The sequence below is a fragment of the Equus przewalskii genome, chromosome 12 (assembly GCF_037783145.1).
Source record: "Equus przewalskii isolate Varuska chromosome 12, EquPr2, whole genome shotgun sequence".
In the NCBI taxonomy this organism is placed as follows: domain Eukaryota; kingdom Metazoa; phylum Chordata; class Mammalia; order Perissodactyla; family Equidae; genus Equus; species Equus przewalskii.
In genome coordinates this window covers 30,903,739-30,929,012 of record NC_091842.1, presented here as the reverse complement: position 1 = coordinate 30,929,012, position 25,274 = coordinate 30,903,739, and the positions used below count along the sequence as shown (strand labels likewise).

General features: G+C 43.4%; 2 protein-coding genes across 25 annotated transcripts in view; one reads left to right on the top strand and one right to left on the bottom strand.

The window, feature by feature from the left end:
• The window catches only part of MRTFB (myocardin related transcription factor B), a 259,277-nt gene extending 235,161 nt beyond the window's left edge, over positions 1-24,116 (top strand). For 15 of the 24 annotated variants that reach the window (XM_070568493.1, XM_070568501.1, XM_070568496.1 and 12 more), the window contains 7 exons: positions 2,865-2,994; positions 4,074-5,123; positions 6,742-6,879; positions 9,347-9,505; positions 9,855-9,992; positions 15,905-15,965; positions 18,369-24,116. In XM_070568493.1, the coding sequence (XP_070424594.1) occupies positions 2,865-2,994; positions 4,074-5,123; positions 6,742-6,879; positions 9,347-9,505; positions 9,855-9,992; positions 15,905-15,965; positions 18,369-18,904 (2,212 nt within the window). In that variant the 3' untranslated portion in view covers positions 18,905-24,116. The remainder of the gene's footprint in view (positions 1-2,864; positions 2,995-4,073; positions 5,124-6,741; positions 6,880-9,346; positions 9,506-9,854; positions 9,993-15,904; positions 15,966-18,368) is intronic. The other 9 variants (XM_070568510.1, XM_070568507.1, XM_070568506.1 and 6 more) reach the window with 1 other exon arrangement.
• The window catches only part of LOC103551170 (uncharacterized), a 73,639-nt gene that overhangs the window by 21,920 nt on the left and 26,445 nt on the right, over positions 1-25,274 (bottom strand). The window lies entirely within an intron of this gene.

Genomic DNA, 25,274 nt, shown 5'->3' with positions numbered 1-25,274 from the left:
TAGTCCCAGTGAGGCCACACAAGACAGAGGGTCCCGAAGGTCACCTCATTACTCTGAACTTCAGGTTTCTCATCAACTCAGTGATCACGTTCATCAGGCCACCCCCCCTGTTTTTTCCTCTTGATTTGGGGAAAAAAATAGATCAACTTATTTCTGTTATTTTAAAGGTTGAATTCAACACTGATTAACATGTTAATCATATAACAAGTAACGTGTTGTAGAATCTCAACCAAAAGACAGCATGGACAGAGTAATGTAAATCAGGCGTTTTCAAGGAGACAGTATCATTCACCAGGCGGCAAAGGTTGATGGGGGGCTCTTGCACAGACGTACATACAGGACACAACTATGGTATTAAAATGTTGTGGGGAGGGTGGTTAGGAAAAAAGATGTCTAAAAAGGCTCCTTGGGAGGACAATAATGAAAATAAGGTAGAGAAACTCTGATTTAAATAAAATGTTTTCATTAATTCTAACATGAGATTTAAGAATTGAATTTTTAGAAAGGAGAATAATGATACGTACAATATTTGTCATTTCATCCAAACTTCAAGAAACTTCATCTCAAATACTTCAAGTACTTAATTTCAACAAAATTTAGGCAGGTTTAAAAAGACCCCAAATTGAATGTCAAGAGTTAGTGGTTGACAAGGCCAGAACTGGCTTCAAACACAGGCTTCTTAAAACTCATTTGACAAAGCTCATCTAACTATGGGCCTCACCCCATAAGCATCATCACCTCAGATCCCTATTTCAGAATGTAGAATTCCCTATTTGAATGTAGAATTCAAAGTCTCTTTGGCTTCAGCCCCAAGATTTCTATGACTAAAGCCTGAGACTATAATGGAATTGGCTATACACTATCAGCCATCACGTGTACCTTTCTTTAATAGGTATCAACCACTCAGAAAAGAAAATGCCATTGTTGCCAGGAGTATCACAGTCTGAAGAAGTTAGGTGGGGACCTGGGGTTGATGTGGAAAGGAATGTAGGGAAATTAGTACAAAAGTACAGCTGATTCACCAACATTTTTTAAATAAGCTTTTAAAAATGAAGTATAAGTGACAGAGAAGTCCATAAATCATAAGTGGAAATTGATGCCAAGGTAAACATACCCCTGTAACCACCACCTAAATCAAGAAATGAAACATTATTATACCCCAAAAGGCCCCCTTGTGTCCCCTCTCAGTGACTATCCTGACTTCTGTCCCATAGATTAGTTTTGCCTGTTTTTGAACTTTATATAAATGCAATCCTACAGTACACATATGTGTCTGGCTTCTTTGCTCAACATTATGTTTGTGTGACACGTCTTTATGGTGCCGAGGCAGCAGTTATTTTTTTTTTTTTTAAAGATTTTATTTTTTTCCTTTTTCTCCCCAAAGCCCCCCCCCGGTACATAGTTGTGTATTCTTCGTTGTGGGTTCTTCTAGTTGTGGCATGTGGGACGCTGCCTCAGCGTGGTCTGATGAGCAGTGCCATGTCCGCGCCCAGGATTCGAACTAACGAAACACTGGGCCGCCTGCAGCGGAGCGCGCGAACTTAACCACTCGGCCACGGGGCCAGCCCCCAGGCAGCAGTTATTTTTATTGCTGTCTAACATTCTATAATTTGTCCACCCATCATACTCTTGATGGACAGTTGGGTTGCTTCCAATTCAGGCTATTAAGTATAACGCCATAATAAATATTCTAACCTGTGTCTTTTGGTTCACATATGCATTTCTTTGTCAGGTGTCTGTCCAGGAATGGAATTGCTGGGTCTGGGGATAGGCATAGGTTTTTCTTTAGTAGATACTATGAAACAGTTCGCCAAAGTGGTTGTGCCAGTTCACACTTCTACCAGCTGTGTATGAGAGTTCTGGTTGTCCCAGAACTTGGCGTCATCAGTCCTCCTCGTTAGAGCAGCAGTTCTGCGTGGTTACGCAGTGCTGTCCTGTGCTTTGCATTTTCCTAAGACATATTGAGGTTAAGCACCTGTTCACATATTTATTGACTATTTGGATATACTTTCTTGTATATATTTGCTTGTTTACATATTTACTGACCATTTGGATATACCTGATCAAGATTTTCCCATTGGGTTTTCTTTTTCTTACTGATTTGCAAGACTTCTTTGTATATTCTAGATATGAGGCCTTTCTCAGAAGTATGTATTACAAATATCTTCTCCTGTGTCTTGACTTTTTACCTTCTTAAAGGTGTCCCTTTTAGTTGGAGCTTTTTGTGTCCTGTTTAAGAAATCCTTGCCTACCCAAAGGCCGTGAAGATATGATCCCAAGTTTTCCTCTAAAAGCTTTATTGTTTTCCTAATTTACATTTAGGTTTTTGGGATGATGTGAGCTCGGGGTCAATCAAAAGCCCCATTTTTTTCTGCATGAATATCCAGGTTGGCCCAGCACCACCCTTTCTCCACTGCACTGCAGAGTTATCTTTGTCATAACTCAGGAGCCTTTGTATGTGGGGGTCTGCTTCTGGATTCTCTGTTCTCTCCCACTTCTCTTGTTCTGTACTAGCACCACGCCATCTTAATAACTGACTGTGTAATAAATTTTTATATCTGATGGTATGACTCTTACAACTTTGCTTTTCTTCTTCAAGGATGCCGTGGCCATTCTTGGTCCTTTGCGTTTCCATATAAAGCTTAGAATCACCCTCTAAATTTCTACTAAGCAAGCAAGCAAACAGACACAATTCACAGGGATTTTTGTTGGGATCTAATTTTACTGACATCTTTAAAATATTGAGTCTTCCAATCCATGGCCATGGTCTTTTTCTCTTTGTAAGTTAATGAATTGTTAGCAGAAGCAACATCAAATCTAGGAATTATCTTATTTTAAACTCTAATTTTCTTTTTCTTTTGAAGGCCACTCAATGACAAAAATAACAGTGGGAGTTCAGCTTTGAACAATGCCACACCTAACACAGCAAGACAGAGCGCGTGCGCTCCTGGGAGGAAGCCGGGACCTCTGCCTTCTAGCCTGGATGACCTAAAGGTGATGATTCTGAGTGCAGTCTACTTACCACAGACTGGACACACCGCACGATGCAAACGCTTTGCCAGATTGCCTAGCACGTGTAGGCAGCTCTCAGTAGACATTCAACTTTACCAACAATATGATAATCTTTATAGAGGTGCTTTCTTCTTACGTCCGTTAAGTTTCTTTTATTTATTTATTCTTATTATTTGTGTGTGTGTGTGTGTGTGTGTGTGGAAGATTAGCCCTGAGCTAACATCTGCTGCCAATCCTCCTCTTTTTGCTGAGGAAGACTGGCCCTGAGCTAACATCCATGCCCATCTTCCTCCACTTTATATGTGGGACGCCGCCTCAGCGTGGCCTGTCAAGCGGCGCCATGTCTGCACCCGGGATCCGAACCAGTAAACCCTGGGCCACCAAAGCGGAACATGCGAACTTAAGTGCTTCGACACTGGGCCAGCCCCAAGTTTCTTTTAAAATGACCGGTATAACTCTCATTTATTGAGCATATACCTTGTGCAGGCATCATACTGGGTCAGACTCCAGAGGCAGATTTTTTCTTCCCTGCTCATTGCCAAGTTTGGGAGAGGCAGGAAAATGCAACAGAACGTGATCTCCAGGGCCAGCCTTCCTGGGTTTCTACCCCAGCTCAGCCTTCTGTCATCTGTGGTAGCTTGGACTAGTGATTCAGCCTCTCTCTGCCTCCATCTCCTCATCTGTAAAACAGGAATAATAATAATGCCTGCCTTGTGAAGACTGATGGAAAGAGTAAAGCACTTCCAGTGATGTCGGGCACATGGCAATCACGCAGTAAACGTAGCTGTTATCGTTATCATTTCTCGTAGTAAATCTTTTCTTTGATATAACAGAGGAATTACATTTTAAAAACTCTTGATTTATCACTGGCTTTCAAGTTCTTAGGTCTGTAGCTGTGTTTGTGTGTGTTAAAAAAGGAAAAGAAATGGTCCCACTCTCAGATATGCAGTAATGCAGAGTTGTCTGGCAGATCTAGGCACCTTTTCCATCATAAAATGTCCTGTAGATTTGTCAGAAAGTTGAATCCCAAAAGGAGAGATCTGATTTGTTTATACTTCCAGGTGTCAGAACTGAAGACAGAACTGAAGTTGAGAGGTCTTCCAGTGTCCGGCACCAAACCAGACCTCATCGAACGCCTGAAACCCTACCAGGAAATGAACAGCAGCAGCGTAGCCGCTAGTGGCATCGTGGCAGTGTCAACATCTGCCATCGTCACTAGTAACCCAGAAGTCACCATGGCATTGCCAGTTACAACACTACATAACTCTGTGACCAGCTCAGGCCCCACTTTCAAGGCAGAATTGCCCTCTGCTGGAACCAGCAACGTAGCCCATGTTGAAAGCATTAATTCCCCTCTGCCAATCTCGCCGTCTCCCTCTGAACAGTCCAGTCTCAGTACCGAGGACACGAGCATGACGGACACTTTCACCGAGATTATGACCATGATGTCTCCTTCACAGTTCTTGTGTTCGTCTCCTCTGAGAGTGACAAATAATGAAGACAGCCTAAGTCCCACCAGCAGCACCCTGTCAAATCTGGAACTGGATGCAGCCGAGAAGGATCGCAAGCTTCAGGAGAAAGAGAAGCAGATCGAAGAGCTAAAGAGGAAACTGGAACAAGAGCAGAAGCTCGTGGAAGTTCTGAAAATGCAACTTGAGGTTGAAAAACGAGGGCAGCAGCAGCAGCAGCAGCAACAGCGGCCGCTGGAACCCCAGCCCAGTGCACCCGCTAATTCTGCCCATAAATTAGATCAGAAACATGGCAGTGTTGCTTCCTCCATCAAAGACGAGACCGCGCTCACTGACTGCTCCAGCTCCAGGCAGCCCGTCTCAGTGGCCAGCCATTCTGTAAGCCAGCCTGTCTCCACGGGTGGCCAGACCCTTGTTGCCAAAAAGGCTGTAGTGATCAAGCAAGAGGTCCCCGTGGTCCAAGCAGAGCAGCAGAGCATCGTCCCGCAGTTTTATGTGAGTTCCCAGGGACAGCCGCCGCCTGCCATCGCTCAGCCTCAGGCTTTACTGACCACGCAGACTGCTCAGCTGCTGCTCCCAGTGTCCATCCAGGGCTCGAATGTCACCTCAGTGCAGCTCCCAGTAGGCAGCCTCAAACTCCAGGTGTGAAGTGTGTCTTCTAACTCCCTTGCCTTAGAGCCTGCACAGAATGGAAACTGCTAATGACGAATCCCCGAGCTTTTTCATAAATGCAGGCTTCACGGTGGCAGAAACTTGTGCCGGGTGGGGGGGGGGGGTGATTCAGAAATTTGAATAGCGCTGTTTTTATATAGTAAGAACAATGAAAGGGTGCTTTTCCTTTAATGAACACAGCATCATATATGTAGACATTTTTAAATACCAGTGACATTAGCATAATAGCGACTGTCATTGAGTACTTCTTATGTGCAAAGCATAGCATCAGGTACTTCAAATGGCTTTCTTCATGTAATCCTGCCTTCCCCTAGAAGGGCCAAGTGATGGAGCCCATTTCTAGATAAGGAAACTGAGGCCTCGAGAGCTTCAGTAGGTTGCTCAAGGACAGAGCTGGCATTTAAGCCCAGGGCTTCTGACTGCAGAGCTTCTATTCTTACGCTCGTTCCTATATTCTGCCTCCCAAGTGTAGTTCTTGAAAGGCAGCATTAATGTGAAGATGCCTAAACTAAGGAAAATGTGGCCACAAATTTAGGAGTAAGCATGTTATTGAGAGACGATCAAACACAGGTGAGCATGCCATTTCCTTTTATGCCTCTGCAACCTACGTATTGACCTTAAGTTGTTTTATGTAACACAATGTCAGTAGGTTAACAAAACGTGGGCCACAAGTAAACAGAAACCATTTGGAGCAGTGCTCAACCTTGCCCACCCAGCTACCCTGCTGGCAGAGAGGAGGAGTCTTGTACCTGCAGTTAGGAGACATGAGGCTAAGGCCCTTGGCACAGGCAAGAATCCTAATTCCCCCATTTATCTGTAGAGTGTCTGTGAAATTGAAGGCCTACTCTGTAATGCAGCTTTTCTAAACATTTCCATTCCATCGAAAGCTTCCATTAGAGTTGATGTTCTCGGAACAAGAACTGCATTTTTTTTAAATTTTCTTTTTCCTTTTTCTTCCCAAAGCCCCTGGTACATAGTTGTGTATTTTTAGTTGTGGGTCCTTCTAGTTGTGGCACATGGGATGCCGCCTCAGCATAGCCTGGTGAGTGGTGCCATGTCCTTTCCCGGGATCCGAACCGGCAAAACCCTGGGCCGCTACAGTGGAACGCGCAAACTTCCTCGGCCACGGGGCCGGCCCCAAGGACTGCATTTTATTCTGGGCCTGTGTGTGCCCCAGCACACGGCTGGCGGTCCCCAGACAGTGCACGTACTGCGGCTGAGATGCAGGCATTTGGACAGTTAGGTCTCACAGACTTCCTTGCTGCTATTAAAATTATTATAACACCTGACCTATATGTGTAGAGCTGCTATAGGTTCTTTTTATTTCAGTTTTCTATTTTCTCAGAATTTTCAAATGAAAATCTTAGCTACTTAAAAAAATAATAAGAGCATGAAAATAATTGGTGTTTAACTCTCTGGTTTACAATTGTTACAGTCACGTTTACGTGCCGATGAATTAAAATATGTATCTGTAAACATTTTATCTTATTTCAGATATGATTCCCAAGTGACCAGTTATTCACATCTAAACCCTTGATTCTAGCTTTGATTTTGACAATTAAATTGATTCTTTTTATTTGCCTCCTAGACTCCACCACAAGCAGGAATCCACACTCAGCCTCAGATAGCAACTGCTGCCTTGTCCTCGGGCTTGGCCCAGACTGCACCCCAGAAACAAGATGCTTTCACGCCGCATGTGCTCAGTCAGTCTCAGCAAGTCAGAAAGGTTGGTGAATTGCTAACGAGTGACAGACTCTTGGTTTTTACTGTTATCTGCTCAGGCCTTCGACAAGCGTCTCCACGGGGGCCTCCTCTGTGGGGAGCTCGAGTTTGTTCTTTGTGATCCATCTCCCATCGGATGAGCCTCGGGTCAGATGCCATTTGGCTACAGATTATCCAGTTATCCAGGAAAGAGAAAGAGTTCTTTCTTACTCAAAGGTAGCTCATCTTAACAGTTAAACCCCTTTTCCAAGTAAAAGTTTAAAAAGTATCTTTTTAATCCTCATATATAGAATTTTCTGGGTATTAAAATAAATCTTTTCAGTTTAATCATTTGGGGCGCAGTGCTGTGCCCTGGGAAAAGATATTTGAAGATGAAAAAGATACTTTCTGAAATGTTTATCTGAGTAAGATCTTTCTATATATTTTCTAAGAGTTTGCCATCTCACGGATCAAGAGCCAGAAGGCCTGGGTCTGGTTATGATTCTGGTTCACCACTTCCTACATGTTGGGCCTTGTGCAGAATTCGCTTACTTTCTGTAAGTGTCAGTTTCCTGACCTAGGACCCATTGTCCTCTACATGAGTTCCCGCCAAAGAGTTCTGATGTTCAATAGCCCCTGTCACCAAAATTCCCTCTTATCCAGTAGGTGGAGCTACATGCACATCTCCTTGCCAGAAAAATCTTAAGGCCTCAAAAACAGGTCTTACTATTTTAAACCTTGAGAATTATTAGTCCTAGAATTTTAATCTTCAGCATAAAAAAACCTAGATAATTAGCTGTGCCTGTCAATATGCCTCAGGGTAGTGTGAACTGTCTGAGAACAGACAGAAACAACTTCTTGGATCAACAATGATCACATTAACACAGGTGCTCTCTTTTGGAATCTCCTCTGAGAAATGCAGGGAGCAATGAGTTAGAGTTGCATATTGCTTAGTTTGGGCTCAAAAGAACATTTTAGTGTGGTGATAAGCTTAGTGAATAGTCAAATGTTAAGACAGTTTTCTTTGTTTTAGAGAGGAGAGAGAAAAATAATAGGATAAATAAGGGCTTATTTGCTAAGTCTCAACATAATAGAATTAGGAATCATTATTTCCAATTTAAAAGAAGAAATTTTTCTACCAAATGTAAGGAAATTCAACTTTTTCAAAGAGGAGAAGTTCTGCTTTGAGGATATAAACACACGTACATACTTTCATGCTTAAGAAATACTTATGTATATTTATAATAAAAATATAGGGGATAAGTTTCACTTTCAGAATACTAGTGGTATGAAGTATATTAAACATTTTTATGTGCAAACCAGTTCTGTGAAAATATCAACATTATGGCCATACATTTGTAAAAGGCCTAAAACCTTTGGCTCTTAATGGGGCTAAGCAAGGAAGAAATTCTCACCCCTGCCTAACAGAGCAGAAGACAGCTTCTCAAAAGGGGGCAGATTTTAAATGGGGTCTTGCAACGATTTGGAGACATTTTCAAGTAATTGTAAAATTGAGTGTGGCTATGGCATGTGTAGCCTTTCAGTAGGATGGGAAAAGGGCCAAGTAGTAAGGTTTACACACCAGCCAAAGATTAGGATTTTACCCAAAGGACAGAAGGCTTAATGAGTGTGGAGGGATTCGACCAGGTGTCTGGTAAGACTAATTGTGGTGGGAGGTTGATGGGCAGGGAGGCACAGCCAGGCAGCTAGGGCAGCATCCCAGTGATGGAGTGAGGGCCTGCATTAGGACAGCGGAGAACAGAGGCCTCATTCAAGAGGCCTTTCTACGATGTGTGAGCAAAGAGGGGAGAAAGCAGGGTAGACTGATGGCTCCATTTAGGTAAGTTGTTTTTTTAAATGAAGGCAAAACCAAGAATATTTTCCTTTAGAGGCTGGGGGTGGTGGGAGGAAAGGGGAAAGTTTAGTTTGGAATATATTAAATTTGAGATGTCCCAAATTTATGTTTGTAGATGTTGTAAATGTGTCTTTGGCACTTGGGAGCAAGGTTGGAAGACAGAGGTGGGCTTGCGGATTATTCGCTTTATCGTGAGCATTAAAGCCGCAAGAGATGAGATCACCTGTGAGGAATATAAGAAATTCAGCTGTGCTTTAAGAGGAAAATTATATGGAGCAAACGCTGCTTTCCCATGCAGCACTGTCCACACTGTCATCAGAGACAAGCCACTGAGTAAAGGGACCACTGACACTCGAAAAACCATGCAAACCATGGCCTATGGGCCAAACCCAGCACCCGCCTGGTTTTATAAATAATTTTCTTGAAGCCCAGACACACTCATCCGTTTACTTATTGTCTAGGCTGCTTCTGCGCTGCAGCGGCAGAGGTGAGCAGTTACAAGAGACCACGTGGCTCACAAGCCCTACGCCAGATCCTCTGTGGCCCTTTACAGAACATTTGCCAGCCCCTGTTCTAAGGTGTCTTTATTAGGAAGAGCAAAAGAACAAATTGATGGGAAAATATTGATTCATTACAGGTGTTCACAAACTCGGCCTCAAACACAGTCCTTCCGTACCAGAGAGCACCTGCCCCGGCAGCCCCGCAGCCCTTTATTAAGAAGACTTCCAACGGCGCTCCTCCATCCAGAAATGCGCCGCTTCCGTCCCTGCACAACGGGCCCAGCACGCCCAGCAAGGTAATCCCACGAGGGCTGCGCGGTGACACCGCTGCTGAGGTACAGCCACGCCAACGCCCCGTGCTTTCGGCTTGGAGGGACCATCAATACTACTGGGGTGACACAGCAGAAATACCGCCATGGTAATTGTTAAGGGGCAGCTTAGCTCTTATCGCAGTGCGGATGGCCCTTCCCATAGGAGATGGCCCGCCAGCGCTGCTGGCCTCACAGGTCTTAGGTCATGAGCCTCACTGGCTCAGGAATCCCATGATTTGGCTGCCGTCTGAGGAACAGCAGAGCTAAGGCCAGCCAGGGCACAAGGCAGTCTACTGCCCAGAGCTAACACGTCTTCCTCCTCTATTCGCCACAGCCTGGGTCGCCCCCTCCACCCCAACAGTTTGTCGTCCAGCACTCTCTCTTCGGGAGCCCAGTCCCCAAGACGAAAGACCCTCCCCGCTATGAGGAGGCCATCAAGCAGACGCGCAGTGCCCAGTCCTCCCTTCCGGAGGTAAGTGTCATCTTCAAATTGAATCCCTGGTCTAAGATGGACCTGCCTCAAGAGAAACACAAATTTCATGGCTAGGAGCCTTGCTTCCATCTTAAATGCTATTTAAAATCAAAGTATCATTCACTGTGAAGACTCTCAGACAGTTCTCGGCAGCTGTTAGCTGAAGTTCCTCGGGAGTGGGTCACGGTTATCCATAACATCGGGTTATGTGAGGGACAGATGCGACTGTGACCAGGGCACATATTTTATACAGGTCCCTCTTTGCTAAAGCCGCTATTTGTCAGGCCGGCATCAAACTGACCCTCTGCTGCTTGGCTGGCCTTCAAGACTGCCTAGCACCGACTCCACTCTGACCTGCTCAGCTTGCTCTAGTCCTCAGTACCCTCTGCTCCGGCAGGCCAGCCCCTGCAAGCAACTTTGCTCATATACTGAGCAAATGCACTTTGGAGGGGACAAACCTGAGGCCCTCCTGGCTCCACCACACACCAATACCCACCTGGAGACCATGTGGTCTTGGGCAAAGTGCTCACCTCTCCTCTGAGCCTACCTTGTCGCTTTGACAAAATAGGAGGAGCTGCACCTATTCCGAGAGATGGAAAAGTTAGAGCTCCTGTCTGTAAAAGCCTCTGGTGCGTGCCCAACGACGGCAGCCTTGTCACATCTGACCCTAAACACTCCTCCTAGCCTCCCTGCCTATCTAAAGCTTATTTCAAGGAAGAGCCCCTCATAAGGGGATGCAGGAAGCAAACCTGACGACAAGACATAGCCGATCAGAGCAAGACTGTCTAGTACCCACAGCAAACAGCGGGAGCACAGTTGTGCCAGTTTCCCTTGCTCCCATATTCCCTGGAATGACTCACTAGGGCCCACGGGGCGCTGCGCATGCAGTGGGTTGTGCAGGGCCAAGGGCACAGCACTTCTGCAGCGGACAGGCCAGTTCCCTCACCAGGGAATGAGCATAGCCCTGCTGTGGTCACCTTGACCTACTTAGGCACCGCAGTGAGCAGCTGCAGAAACCGCTCCGTACCAGGCAGCAGTGTGCAGTGTGGCACACTCAAAGGGCACGCAGGGACGCTCAGGGCAGACTGCATCCCTGAGCAAGTGTACAGTTACCATGTGCTGCTTCACAGTCACTTAATGCCGAAGGAAAAGAACTTTTCCAGTTGTACAATGTCCCTGTAGGTCTAGACTCAGCAGGGGTCCTTATCTGTGATGGAAAAGCCACATTTCAGAAGTTAAACATTTGCAATAAGAATTGAAACAAATGGTGCCAGGCTGGACTGTCCTCCCCACTGGCCTATTCAGAAGTGACATCTATTCTCTTCACAGGAGAGCAGAGATGAATTGCCAAGAACTTAACTACAACTTTTAAGCAAATGAAAAGATAGCTGTCATCCTTCCAAACCTGGTTGTCATGTGCAGGTTAATATGGACCGCTTAGTTGATTTATGTGACAACAGACACATCATCTCACTTTAACCTAAGACAGCTGATTGGAATCCCTGCCATTTACCTGTCTCTGGTTCGTGTTTATAGACTGAGGCAGCCAAGTTCTACATTAGTTCTGGTATTCTAATGAGTGGCTATCTGTAGTACCTCTTTATATGCCATTGAGCACCAAACTCCAGGAATTCTGAGGTTTTTAATATATCTTCCAAGTCCAATACTGGCTAAGTACGGCCCTACCAGTCCAGTCTTCCCACAGACACCAGCTATAAAGCCTGGTCATAATAGGAATGAAGGCACTGAAGAGTGAATAGAAGCGGTCATATTATGATGAGGAGTCCATACAGGGAGTTATATGGCATGAGTTTCCTCTTTTTGCTGCTTTTACTCTGGGGTAAAGTGGTAGTTACTGGTAGAAAAACCATAGCCCTTATGGCCTGGGAAACCAGAGGACTGAGTCAAGAGCAACCCAGAAGGGAAAGAACCAGAAAGGAGATCCCCAAATTCTGTCTTCCCACATCTCTGGCTGACCCCTAAGCCGCTAAGCCCTAGGCCCTAAGGAATGGCATAGAGACATAGCAGTTCAGTTAAAAACAAAAAATCTAAACTGAGATTGGAATTTCTGCCCAAGAAACATTTTGAAGGTCAAGTCCAACCAAGTTAAACATTTGCCTACTAAAACAAAAGAAACACTCCTCTGAAAAAAATAGCAGAATGCAGTCTCCATAACAGCCATTCATAACATGTAATATACAAAGAATCAGGAAAATGTGACCCTTTACTCAAGGGAAAAGAGCAGTCAGCTACAACCAGCCCCCAGCTGATCCAGATGTTAGAATTTGCAGACGGGGATTTTAAAACAACAATAATAACTATCCTCAATAATGTAAAAGAAAATATACTCCTATTGAATGAAAAATATAGGGAATGTAAGCAAATATAGAACTTTTTAAAAAATCAAATGGAAATTCTAGAACTAAAAAATATAATTTCTGAAATGAAAAAAATTATAGGTGATCTTAGCAGAATGGAGATGGCAGAGGTAAAAAAAAAAAAAAGTCAATGAACTTGAAGATAGATCAAAAGAACTTATCCAATCTGAATAACAGAGAAAAAAAGATTTTTAAAAAAGTGAACAGAGCCTCAGAGACCCGTTATTTAACATCAAACAATCTAACCTGGGTGTGATAGGAGTCCTTGAGGAGGAGACAGAGAATGAGGCAAGTAAAATATTTTAAGAAATAATGGCCAAATTTTTCACCAATATGCCGAAAGACAAGTTACAGCTTTGAGGTGTTTAATCAACACTGAGCCAGATAAATAGAAAGCCTAGTCATATCACAGTCAAGTTATTGAAAGCCAAGGTTAAAGCCAATCTTGAAAGCATCAAGAGAAAAGCAGTACAAGACATGCCAGGAGCAACTATTTGATTTACAGTCAGCTTTTCATCAGAAACTGTGGAAGCCACAAAAGAGGGGAAAAACATCTTTAAAGTTTGTAGAGGGAGGAGGAGATGGGAGGGAGGGACTGTCCCCCCAGAATTCTGTATCAAGTAAAAATATCCTTTAAGGGGGTGCTGGCCTGGTGGCATAGTGGTTAAGTTTGTGCACACTGCTTCGCTGGCCCAGGGTTTGCCAGTTTGGATCCCAGGTACAGACCTACACACCGCTCATCAAGCCATGCTGTGGTGGCGTCCCACATACAAAATAGAAGAAGATTGCCACAGATGTTAGCTCAGCGACAATCTTCCTCACCAAAAAAAAAAAATATATATATATATATATATGTATCCTTTAAGAATGAAAGTGAATAGAGATCTATTTTCAGATCAGGAAAAAAAGATAATTCATCACCAGAAAACCTGTGCTATGAGAAATAACCTTGTCTTGATGGGTTTATAAAATATATAGATATAACACTTAAGGATAGAGGAAATAAATGGATCTATGTGTTCAAGGGTTTTATATTTTATATACAATGGTACAACATTAAGTAGACTATGAAAAATTAAGAATATGTATGTACACCAACAGTAACAACTTAAGAAGCATAGCTTTTTTTTCTCCTGAGGAAGAGTCACCCTGAGCTAACATCTGTTGCCAATCTTCCTCTTTTTGTATGTGAGCCGCAGCAACAGCATGACTGCTGACAGGCGATTGTTGTGGGTACGCACCCGGGAACCAAACCCAGGCTGCCGAAGCAGAGCACGCCGAACTTAACCATTAGGCCACTGGGGCTGGCCCAGAAGTATAGCTTTTAAAAAACAGAAGAATTAGGGCTGGCCCGGTGGCGCAGCATTTAAGTGCGCACGTTCCACTTTGGCGGCCCAGTGTTCACCGGTTCGGATCCAGGGTGTGGACACAGTATTGCTTGGCAAGCCATGCTATGGCAGGCGTCCCACACATAAAGTAGAGGAAGATGGGCATGGATGTTAGCTCAGGGCCAGTCTTCCTCAGCAAAAATAGGAGAATTGGCAGCAGATATTAGCTCAAGGCTAATCTTCCTCAAAAAAAAAAAAGAAAAATTAAGTTAGAATTCCAAAAAGAAATTAATGTATGTTTTTAAAAGGACAAGAAAGGAGGAACAAAAAACAGATAGGACAAATAGGAACAATACAATGGTAAACCCAAACTTAACCATATCAATGATTACATAAAACACACTAGTGGAGTAAACAATACCATTAAAATGCAGAGATTATCAGAATGGATGGAAAGCCTGACCGAACTATATGAGTGTGGTGGTTTTAAGATTTGTCTGCATATTCTTTGACATTCCTCCCTGGGTTGGACTCAGTGACTTGCTTCCAGTGCACAGAATGGGCAGAAGTGATGGCGTGTGACCTCTGAAACAAGGTCTGTCAAAGGCATGCCCCTCCTGCCTTGCTCTCTCTTGTATTTCTGGCTCTGGGGAGAGCCAGCTGTCGTGCCACGTGGACAGGCCAGCAGCCCTCGGGAGAGGCCCATGTGGACAGGAACTGAGGCCTCCATCAACAACCAGCACCACCTTGCCAGTCAGCTAGTAAGCCACCTTTACAGGAACGTTCTCGAGCCAGGCCTTGAGATGGCTGTGACCTGGCCGACGTCTTGACTGCAGTCTTATGAAGACCCCAAGCTAGAACTACCCATCTAAACCATTCCTAAATTCCTGACCCACAGAAACTGAGAATAATTGTTTAGTTTTTTAAGCCACCAAATTTTTTGAAGTAATTTGTAATACAGCAATAGATAACTAATGTATGTATCTTCAAGAAGAATACTTTAAATACCAAGACATAGGTTGAGAGTAAATGGGTTGGAAAGATTTGCCATACAAACAGTAAGCATAAGAAGTCTAGAGTAGGCAAAAGATTTGAAGAGACATGTCACCAAAGAAGATAAAAAGATGGAAAATAGGCACATGAAAGGGTGCTCATTGTCATTAGGGAAATGCACATAAAACCACAATGCAATACCACTACACACCTATTAGATATCTAAAATTAAAATGACTGACTATACCCAGTGTTGAACGCAGAGCGACTGAAATCCCATCCATTGTTGGTGGAAATGTAAAGTGGTGTGATCACTTCGGAGAACGGCCATTTCTTTAAAAGTTAAACATATACCCACCCCATGATCCAGTCATTTCACTCCTCAGTATTTACCCAGGAGAAGAGAAAGCATACGTCTATACCAAGACTGGTACACAAATGTTCACAGCAACTTTATCTGTAATAGCCAAAAACTGGAAGGAAACAAACCAAACAAACTGGTGTTTCCATACAGTGGAATACCTCTCGGCAATACAAAGGAGTGAGCTATTCCTACGGCACACTCGGCAACGCGGGCAGACCTCAGTCACGCTGAGTGAGAGGGCTGCCTCCCCGCCCCCAAATAAGAGAGACGCACTGCACGGATCCATTCATATACAACTCTGGGAATGGAAACTAATCCACAGTGAAAGCGAGCAGACCGCGGGGGGCCTGGGATGAGGGAACTGCAGGAGCAATGGATGCGCTCATGATCTTGACTTTGCTGCTAGTTTTATAGCAGTATACATATGCCAAAACTTATCAAATTTTATACTTTATATAAGTGCAGTTTATTGTATGTCAAGTTACTCTCAATAAAGCTGAAAAAATATAGCATGGTCACCTTAATACACACTTTATATTTTTATCTAAACACAAATGAATAAAGACATTTTTAAAAGAAAGCATGAGAGGCCTCTCAAGGTGCCATCAGTGAGAATAATAAGGAAGGGTATAAGTCAGCTGAGCTGGGCGTTAGCCCCATTCTTGCTGCCAGCTAACTAGCTGTGACACTTTGGGTAAATGGCTTAACTTCTCAGGTGGCCTCAGTGTTTTCAGAATTATCCAATGACAAATTAGAACTCTGTTCTGTAAGGTCCCTTAGTGCTCCCAATTGAATAATGCTTCCGGGTGTGTAAGCGAGAAAGCTAATTTCTCTTCTCCTCTGTTGTAGATTTCCAGCGCACACAGTCAGCAGATGGACGACCTCTTTGATATCCTCATTAAGAGTGGAGGTAGGTCAAAGTCCTATCAGACCCCCAGCCACTTAGCACGAGTTTAGGAAAGCTCCTTAGAGCTCCCGGCACACCTTTGGGTAGTGAGAAACATACTCTTCTCAGTCTAACTGAATTTACTGTTTGAAAATCTGTTCAATTTAGGCCATTAAAACAACTTACTGCTACATGGAGGAAAAGCCATTGTTGCAGCTTAAAATAGTAAGATATGTATACCTGCTGAAAAAGACAGACCATCTCAAAATAGCCAAGTAGAATTAGATTTAAATTCCACATTGAAAAACTTCAAAACTTGTTCCATGTGTATCAGTCATTGTGATGGGATAAAAACATTCCAGTTCATGCCCTGATTTTGTAACGACTAAGTAACCTAGCCTGGGCTCTAATTATTAATATTCAAAGGCAATTCTAAAGCACCTTCTACATATGAAAACCTTACAGTGTATCACCTTAAAATGGGATATAAACCACAAAAAAAAACAAGGATATCTCTGCCTCAGCTTACATATCTTTAAAAATACATATAAAGTCAGTATTTCAGAAATTCAAATGCTATTTTGGAATATTTTAAAGTATTCTAAGATTTCCCAGATGAAAGTTTTATTCAACAGATTTTTAAATAGGGATCAGAATTTCTCCATTCATACCAGGTACTATTGGATTTTGAGGTTAATGATCTTGTCATAATGTTTAGATAACATAGAAAATTCTTGATATTTGACTGCAGATCTACATGTGCAAATAGCATTATTTTGCTAAGAACTATATTGGCCTTGCAAAATAATTTAAACTCATATCGAAACTATGGGAATTAAAGAAATAGACATTCATGCCCTGAATTTAGGATAGAAAAACCAAAATGCTTTTTAAAGACTTTTTTAAATGATTAAAAAACAATAATTTTTACAGCCTAAACTTGGAAATTAAAATGTGACAGTCATCAAACAATTGAGTTATTTTCTAAAAGGAATGATTTTTTTATGGCAAAGTATCGAATGAGTATATTATTTCATCTTATTGTATCCTAATACCAGTAATAATGAAAACAGAGGTTTAAATAGTTGATTATAAGACTACTTACTTAGATTTCACTTTCAGTTTTCAAAACAATTCTAGAGATGACTACAGATAATGAAAAGTGACTTAAACTGTCCTAAAAACACACAGGTGACAGTTCACATATAGGATTCAAATCGTAAGTTCTTTCTCTCACCTGTTTACACATTCTCGTCATTGAGTTGTAAGAGCTATCATTAAATTCCATTTTCTTAGTGTATCCGCAAATAAATTAAACCAATGAGATACTCATGAGAGTTAAAAAGATACTTTATTCAAATATATGTGGCTAAGTGAACACTGGTATATATAGTACCTGGTCCATTAACTTGCTACTTAATCTGGTAAGAAATAACACATAATTCGTGCTTATTAAGACATTTACCAAGTCCTCAAGTTTTATATAAACTCAAAAACCAAGACGAAAAAGAAAAATATGGTGATCCAACCTCATCTTAATTAAGACGGTCGAAGGAGCCACGTGTTAGCTGTAATTCACAAATGACATAAAATGGCATTGTATCTTTCCAGAACTTTATACAAAATGTATACAGCCAAATTGGGCACACAGTTCAACTATAATGATAAAAAAAGAAAAAATATAATTAGATCTGGGGCCGGCTCCATGGCTGAGTGGTTAAGTTAACATGCTCCATTTCGGTGGCCCAGGGTTTCACCGGTTCGGATCCTGGGCACAGACATGGCACCACTCATCAGGCCATGCTGAGGCGGTGTCCCACATGCCACAACTAGAAGGACTCACAAATAAAATATACAACTATGTACTGGGGGGCTTTGGGGTGAAGAAGAAGAAAAAAAAAAGAAGATTGGCAATAGATGGTAGCTCAAGGCCAATCTTAATATTATGAAAGACCTAATATATATATATTTTTAAGGATGTACTTCATGTCTGCACAAACTCAGGGTACACATTTTGACATTCACTTCAGAGGCGACATGCTGCTGTGATAGCAGATTTACCGTATAGGATTAGATATGAGCCCTATCTTAAGCCTAAAGTGACTAAGGATAAAGACCCAAAGATCAAATAATCTAAAACTGTGACTCCTACCTCGTGGGATATAGCTGCTTTTAATGCTTACTCTTACTAAAACGAATTGAAAGCATATCAGAATGTTATAAACTTAAATGTTTATCTATTTAATTAAAACGATCTATCATCCTAAAGGTTATCAAGGATTATACCTGACCACTAGCATCTCTTCCTACCTCTAAGATAGACTGTCTACAAGTCATCACAAAATAGCGAAATAATTGTCCTCATAATTAACACAAGTTTCTAAGTAGTAGTAAATCTTTACTAATTACTTCAATTATTTTGCACAGAGATTTCCCTCCCTATAAAAGAAGAGCCTTCTCCTATTTCCAAAATGAGACCAGTGACAGCCAGCATCACCACAATGCCAGTCAACACAGTGGTGTCCCGGCCACCCCCCCAAGTCCAAATGGCACCACCCATATCCTTAGAACCTATGAGCAGTTTATCTGCCAGCTTAGAGAACCAACTAGAAGCTTTCTTGGATGGAACTTTACCCTCAGCCAATGAAATTGCTCCACTACAAAGCAGCAGTGAAGATAGAGAGCCCTTCTCTCTGATTGAGGATCTCCAGAACGATCTGCTGAGCCACGCAAGTGTGCTGGACCACTCTCACTCACCCATGGAAACTTCCGAGGCCCAGTTTGCTGCAAGTACTCCCTGCCTGTCACTTGACCTTTCTGACTCAAACTTGGACAACATGGAGTGGTTAGACATTACCATGCCTAACTCGTCGTCAGGACTCACTCCTCTCGGCGCCACTGCTCCAAGTATGTTCTCTGCCGACTTTCTAGACCCACAAGACCTACCACTGCCGTGGGACTAACATCACGCATTTCTCGTCTGAGAGTTCATGAGGTTTAAGAAGATGAAGATGATTCTAAAAGGTCAGTTTTTAGGGACAGATCCATAGTTGCATCATTGCAATTAAAATATGTTGTCACGGAAAGAATGGATGGACAGTCATAGCCTGGAAACCAAGTTTGAAAACATTTCACTGCATCCAGCAGTGAATGTCTACAATTCAGTATAGCACAGGGCCTTCTGAAAAATCTCTAGTCAGAGAAGACTCATCTGTTTCTCCAGACTTTGGTAAAGAATGACAAGTACCTTTAGATAAAAACATAAAGAAGAGTAGTGTGTGCAGGATAGCAATGTGAGGGTTCTCTGGTAATCAGCTGCATTTAAACCATCATGGTCACTTTAGACCTAGCATAAAAGAATGCCAGTGTGAGGGAGGTGAGAGGTCACTGCATGTGGTGTTTCCTAGACATGGTCTGAGCCTGGCCCAAGGTGCAGCAGGGGTCAGAGGCAGTGGAGAGCGCCAGCCGGCTCAGTGACAGCTTCCAGCTGAAGACTTTGGTTCCATTCAGAAACTAATGTAATTTTTTTGTGTTGTAGTTTATTTTGTGATTTTTGGAATCTTACTTTAGATTTCCAAATTTAAATTTAAATGGAAGGTCTTTCACCATAACCAGACAATGTCTACAAAATTCTGTCATAAACAATCCACTGTGAAAAGTCCAGGTATACTGATAACACTGAGAATTCTCCGAGCAGCCCTCTGGGTTGGTTAGAGCGATTTGTAATGTGTATATTAGACGTGTGTGTGTGTGTGTGCACTCTGACAGTGTGTTTTGTGCAGCCTACACTGGGGCAAGGCGTTGGGCATCCAGTGGTCCTGTTAATAACTCGAATATTTCTTGAGCACTTGAGCCACATGTATTTCCATGTTTAAAGAATTGCTGACTGACTTTCAGGTAACCAGACCCATCTCACAGAACCAAGAAAAGGCTTTAGCGTAAAATATCTTTCTGAGCTGGTGAGTTGCAAAGAGAAGGCAAAAGAGAAGTCTGTCATCAACCCAGGATGTTCCCATGTGGTTCCAGGTTAGACCGTGTCGCCAGGTTGGCCGCTGATCCCAGCTCTGGCTGTCCTCTTCTCTGTTGCTTATCCCTGGTTATTGCTTTACAGGCTTGTAACTGGATATCATACCTGAGCTCTCACTATATTATCAAGCCGAAGATTGAAAAACTGGAGGTTTTATTAGTAATTTTTTGTATAGAAGAAAAGTTGTCACATATTTGTTGAGTAGTTTAAGAATTTTCTAAATGCCAACTATGACAGGATTTCCAAAATTACTTCAAGCTAGTTATTTAAGTATATGACAAAATGTAAATAACTGAAAAAAAACCTGAAGTCTACCAAAAAGCATGGAGGTTTTTATTCGATAATATCATGCTCTCCACCTCACCTTGTGTAAACCCTAGGGCCAGGTTAACTTCTCGGGGTCATTAAATGGTGACTGTTCCCACAGTGACATGCAGGAGGCAACCTGACCCATTATCTGGGAAGACTTTACGCGTCATTCTGTGTGTGTGTGTTTTGCCTCAGAGCTGATCTCATTTCAGATTTGTATTTCGGTTTGTAAATTTTACAACATGTCAGAAAAGTCCATTTTCCCAGCATTCAGTCACCTCGAACACTGGAGCCCTCTGTGCGCTGGCACTTCCCAACGTGAACGAGCTCCTGGATGGTTCAGGGCACAGGCGGGCGTGCTCAGTGAGGTCTGTAGTGAGTAGCTGAAGTGTTTAGAAGTTGGTGATCCCACAGAAACTCTCTCTTACCCAGTACGCTGCCATCTGACCAGGCCCAGCAGAGGGCTTGCCTTCTGGGCCGTGATGCGCATCCTTGAGTCGGTTCCTTTCAGACCGCCTGTCTCCTGCTGGGCTATTTACTTGGGAAGGTGCTTTCCATAGGGAGGGTCCTGGCCAGGGGTCTTTGTCTGGGGCGTGTCTGGTCCATGCGTAGACTCTGAGCGTCATCTGCATTCAGATTTGAGTGGCTTATTGCATCAGCGCTGCCTGTCAGTGGGACTGTAGGAGGCAACTCAGCAGCTAGTGCTGTTGACTCTTGTCGTATAACTTTCTATCTCCATCCTCCTGAGTTGTGTACATAGATGGTTTTCTAGCCCTCAACTCCCTTATTGCTTTTTTAAAATAGGGTTTGAAACATGCCACAGGAAGGTTGCTCTCCAAAAATACACACTGCCATGCAAAGAATGCCATCTCATTAGCCTGCTCTCTTGTGACTATGACTTGCTCAAGTGCTCGCTTCACGTATGTGTTCAAACCTTTTTGTACCAGCATTTCCTTTAAAAGGAAGGCATGGAGTTGCTAGTTATTAACTCTACCAGCCACCCACTCACACCATTCCGCTGGGCCCTCCTGTCCCGGCTTGAGCAGCAAGCCGGGCATCTGACATCGATGCTGCTCTCCAGGGTCCCAGCTACATGTTCCAGGTTAGAGTGAGAACACAGACTGTGTGCGGCATGTGACGTGACCAAAGATGACCCTCTTGTAATCAAGGCCCCTCTGACCTAACTCGGTGTCCATAATGGTAAGTGCAAAGGCAAGGGGGTGTGTTTACTAAGAGGACTGTGTTTATCGTTTGAGGTAAGTTTCACAGCCCTGAAAGCACAGGTCAGACGAGCCGGGTGGATTTTCGGCATGCACGTGTGTAGTTTAGAAGGGGTGCTGTCGTGGTCCATCACCTTGCAGAATATCATATTGCCAAGAAAACAACTAACTCCTAGAAACACACTCTCTCACATCCAGTCTTATTTCCTCAAATATTCCTGAAACACAGTAGTATCAAGCTGACCTTTCTAGTATCTACAGGTATCAGGTCATGTCATGGGTGGGTGAATAGAAAGTTATCCCAAAGCTTCTACACAGTCTCTGGGAGTCTGGGGGGTGGTCATCTTGTACATTTCAGCCAGGCCTGTGCTAGGAAGCCTCTTAGGACAGCGTTCGTGGTTCACGTGCTTGTGTTTTTCCTGAAATGTGCAATCTACTGTATAGCATTTGCCACATATTTGTATATAGATGTATTCTGAATTTGTGGAATTTCTTGCTTAGATACTATTTGTGTTTGTTTTATATGAATATTTTTATAATACTGAAGAGAGCTTATTTAAATTCCCTTTGTAAAGTCTGCACCGTTCTGCGATCCGTGTAGCTGGCGCTTCCGTGAGTGCAGCTTAAGACAGTGGCAGAGGCAGGCTGGCATTGCTTCCTGGCTGCCGCCTGTTGCAGGCAAAGTCACGGGAATCAGATAGGCCACTGAGCCGTGCAGTCAGCGGACACTGAGTGCTGCAGCAGGAGCGTGGTACCCATTTTGTCACCAAAGCTGACTCAGGCTTCCTCTCCCCTCAACCCCAGATCATTCCAGGCCACATAGGAGTCCCTTCGGAATTCCCAGGCTGAATCCAGCTGACGAAACAGCTGTCCCTGCAAGTGAGGGGACAGTCCCTCTCCTGTCCGCAAACAGACTTGGCCCTAGGGAAGTGCTCAAGCACTTGGCAGGGTCCCTACACAGCCTCACCTGTGTCGTGGGCCCCCCGAGTGGCTAGCCTCACCAGAGCCCCTGCTGTCAGGCAGGTGGGGAGGGTGTGGGCCGCTGAGGGCTTTTTAGAGAACTTTAGAGAGAACAGCTTTTCACTGTCCACCAGCAGAGCAACAAAGGTCCATTTACCAAACTCACAAATACCCTCCATCCCTCACCACTAACACGAATCCTGACTACTGCCAGCGGAGCCGAATACCCAACTGTCCCTGCCCCGGAGGCCACACATAGCCCAGGTCATCAGAACGGGAACTGGAAGGTCAGGGTCACCGAGGAGCCCGCTTACCAGTGAGGAGTGTGTCTTTGGAGAGCAGCCTGACTGCGTTTCAGTCAAAACTGGAAAATAACAACATTTAGTAATTCTTTCTCCTGGTCCAAACCTTCAGTAACTTGTTCATGCAACAATCTGTCCTGGCTGCATTTTCCTCTGTGAAGTGACTGCGTGGTAATAAGCAGGTCAGTGTTTTCCACGTACACCTTTTCTTGAAGCATTTGAGGAAATGCATCATTGCAAAGGGTTTCTACCTGACACCTTTGATTTGAGGCCTGTAATTCAAAAAGCTGCACATGTTTACAAAAGAGCTCTTACCCTCCACGTAAATACATTGCTCTGTGAATCATTATTGGAAAATGTCACCGTTTTGTGACAACAGGATGGCAATCTCAGATCTACAAGGTGCTGTCTGGAATCAAATAAAATGTCATTGGTGATATCCACACAGGTGTCGTGTTTAACAGAGCTTTGTGCCAACTACTAAGACAAAGCTTTAACCAAGTTCATAGAAGCACCGAGACTCATAACAATTACCTCTCTACGTTATGCTGTAAGGAAACCTGCTAATTGGTAGGAGGAGGAAGCAGTTAGAAGAGGGTTTAGTATCTACCAAAAGTACTTAACCTCAAGTAACCAATAGTAACACGAACTCGCTTTAAAGGAACCAAAGGCACTGCCAAGTATTTGCCAAAAGGAGGCACTTTTTATTTAAAATTTGAGACTAAAGAGATCTCAAAAATCAGTCCCAAAAAGGTATTATCCATTTAAGGTTATAATTTTCACAAAGATGTAGATATTTCTCTTGTTTTCATGTAAAATAGTATAGATTCGTTTTGTTGGCTTAAGAATAAAACATATTTAGTAGTACTACGAAGTTTTCTCCTTTCTGCGTATAAATTAGTTTTCTTTTCTTGCTTGCAATAGAAATGCAACGCGATAGGTGTTTCTCTTCTTATTTTCATTGTCACATTATGTCTTAGCATCTCACTTTATGAAAAAAAGGAGAAAGATACCAATCTACAGAGCCCTGCCTAGTAAAGCACTAGTTTAATAAACAAAAAATTATGGCAATCGGGGGTCCATTCATGTATTGCCTTTATGTTGTTTTTTAAAAGAAAAACCATGATGCCTTTGTATTTGCTGTTTGCACCCCTGAAATCAATTCCATATCATGTTTGAATGCCATACATTTTGCACATGTACTGTACATAGGTGATGCATACTGTATTTTTATATGTGTGCACCTTTATCATCAGATCTTTTGTACATAGTGGCAGTATTGTAGCTGATCGGGAAATGTTTGATATCTCAGCAATTTTGCATTTTTGTGTCTCAAATAAAAAACCGTTTTGATGTACTATGATTCTTGCTATGCAGAGAAAAGACCCCACCCTGTGGGTCGGGAGAGCCACTGCAGCCCGGGGCTGGGGGCGGATCTGGGAGGACACACCACCCGTAGGCCACACCTCACAGCGCACAGAACACGGGACCGCGAGCCCCCTCCCCCAGGTCCAGGACCACGGGAGACAGGATAGAAACAGGTACTGGCTGAACTTGAACATGACAAGATTTACACCCAAGTCCTGTTCCTTCTCCCACAGTCATAAGGAAACCGTGAGTGAAAGACATGATAAAGTATGTAGTTCCCCCAGGGGGTTGATATCTACATACACGCATGGGGACAACTGGCGCATGCTTCGATGGCAGTAAATGCACCGCCAACGGAATTCCTGAAACACCCAGACAATCCTTCAGTGTAGCCAAGTTGCAAAAGCAACTATTTATATGAGGCATTTTTATAGATCATACAGAATGGTCTTTAGCATTCAGTATTCCTTTAGTAAGATGGCATTTAATTTTCAACCCAAAAGCCCATTGTTAAAATAAGAGCTTTGAGCAGGAGAATGTTCTATTTTCCTCCTTTCTTTGATGAAGTAAAGTGGTAATGAGTAAAGTTGAGTGACAACCCTGACTTTCATACCAACATCTGGTTACGAAAATGGGCATTGTATCAATCACAGAAAGAGAGAAAAGAAAGATCACTGATGACCTAAATACAACAACACGGTCATCATCCGTGACATAAGGGGCCAGGAGAGCAGCCTCCACAGACCATAAGTGGACGGTCCTTCCAAGGGGCTAAGACCTTTGTGACACCACACGCTACCAGCCAAGATCCGGCCCTCGGGGAGAGGGAACGTGGACATTAACTACTCTTGGGAGAGAAAGTGCGGTCAGAGGGCACAGAGTGCCCCAGGCATTCTAAGGAGCGAGCAGGGGATGGCTGGGAGCTTGAGGGAAGGTGCAAAGAAGAGATGGTGTTTGGACATGGCAAGCGAGAAAACTGCTTGGGCAAGGTCAGAGTTCACAAGACACTTTGGTTGAGGCCCTGCTGCGTGCCAGGCTGTGGGCTAGATGCTGGAGTTTAGCTGTGGGACAGAATCCAGGCAGGACGTGCTGAGGACGTCTGGAAAGGCAGGAGACAGCGGGGCATTAAAGATCCCAGTCCTCGAAG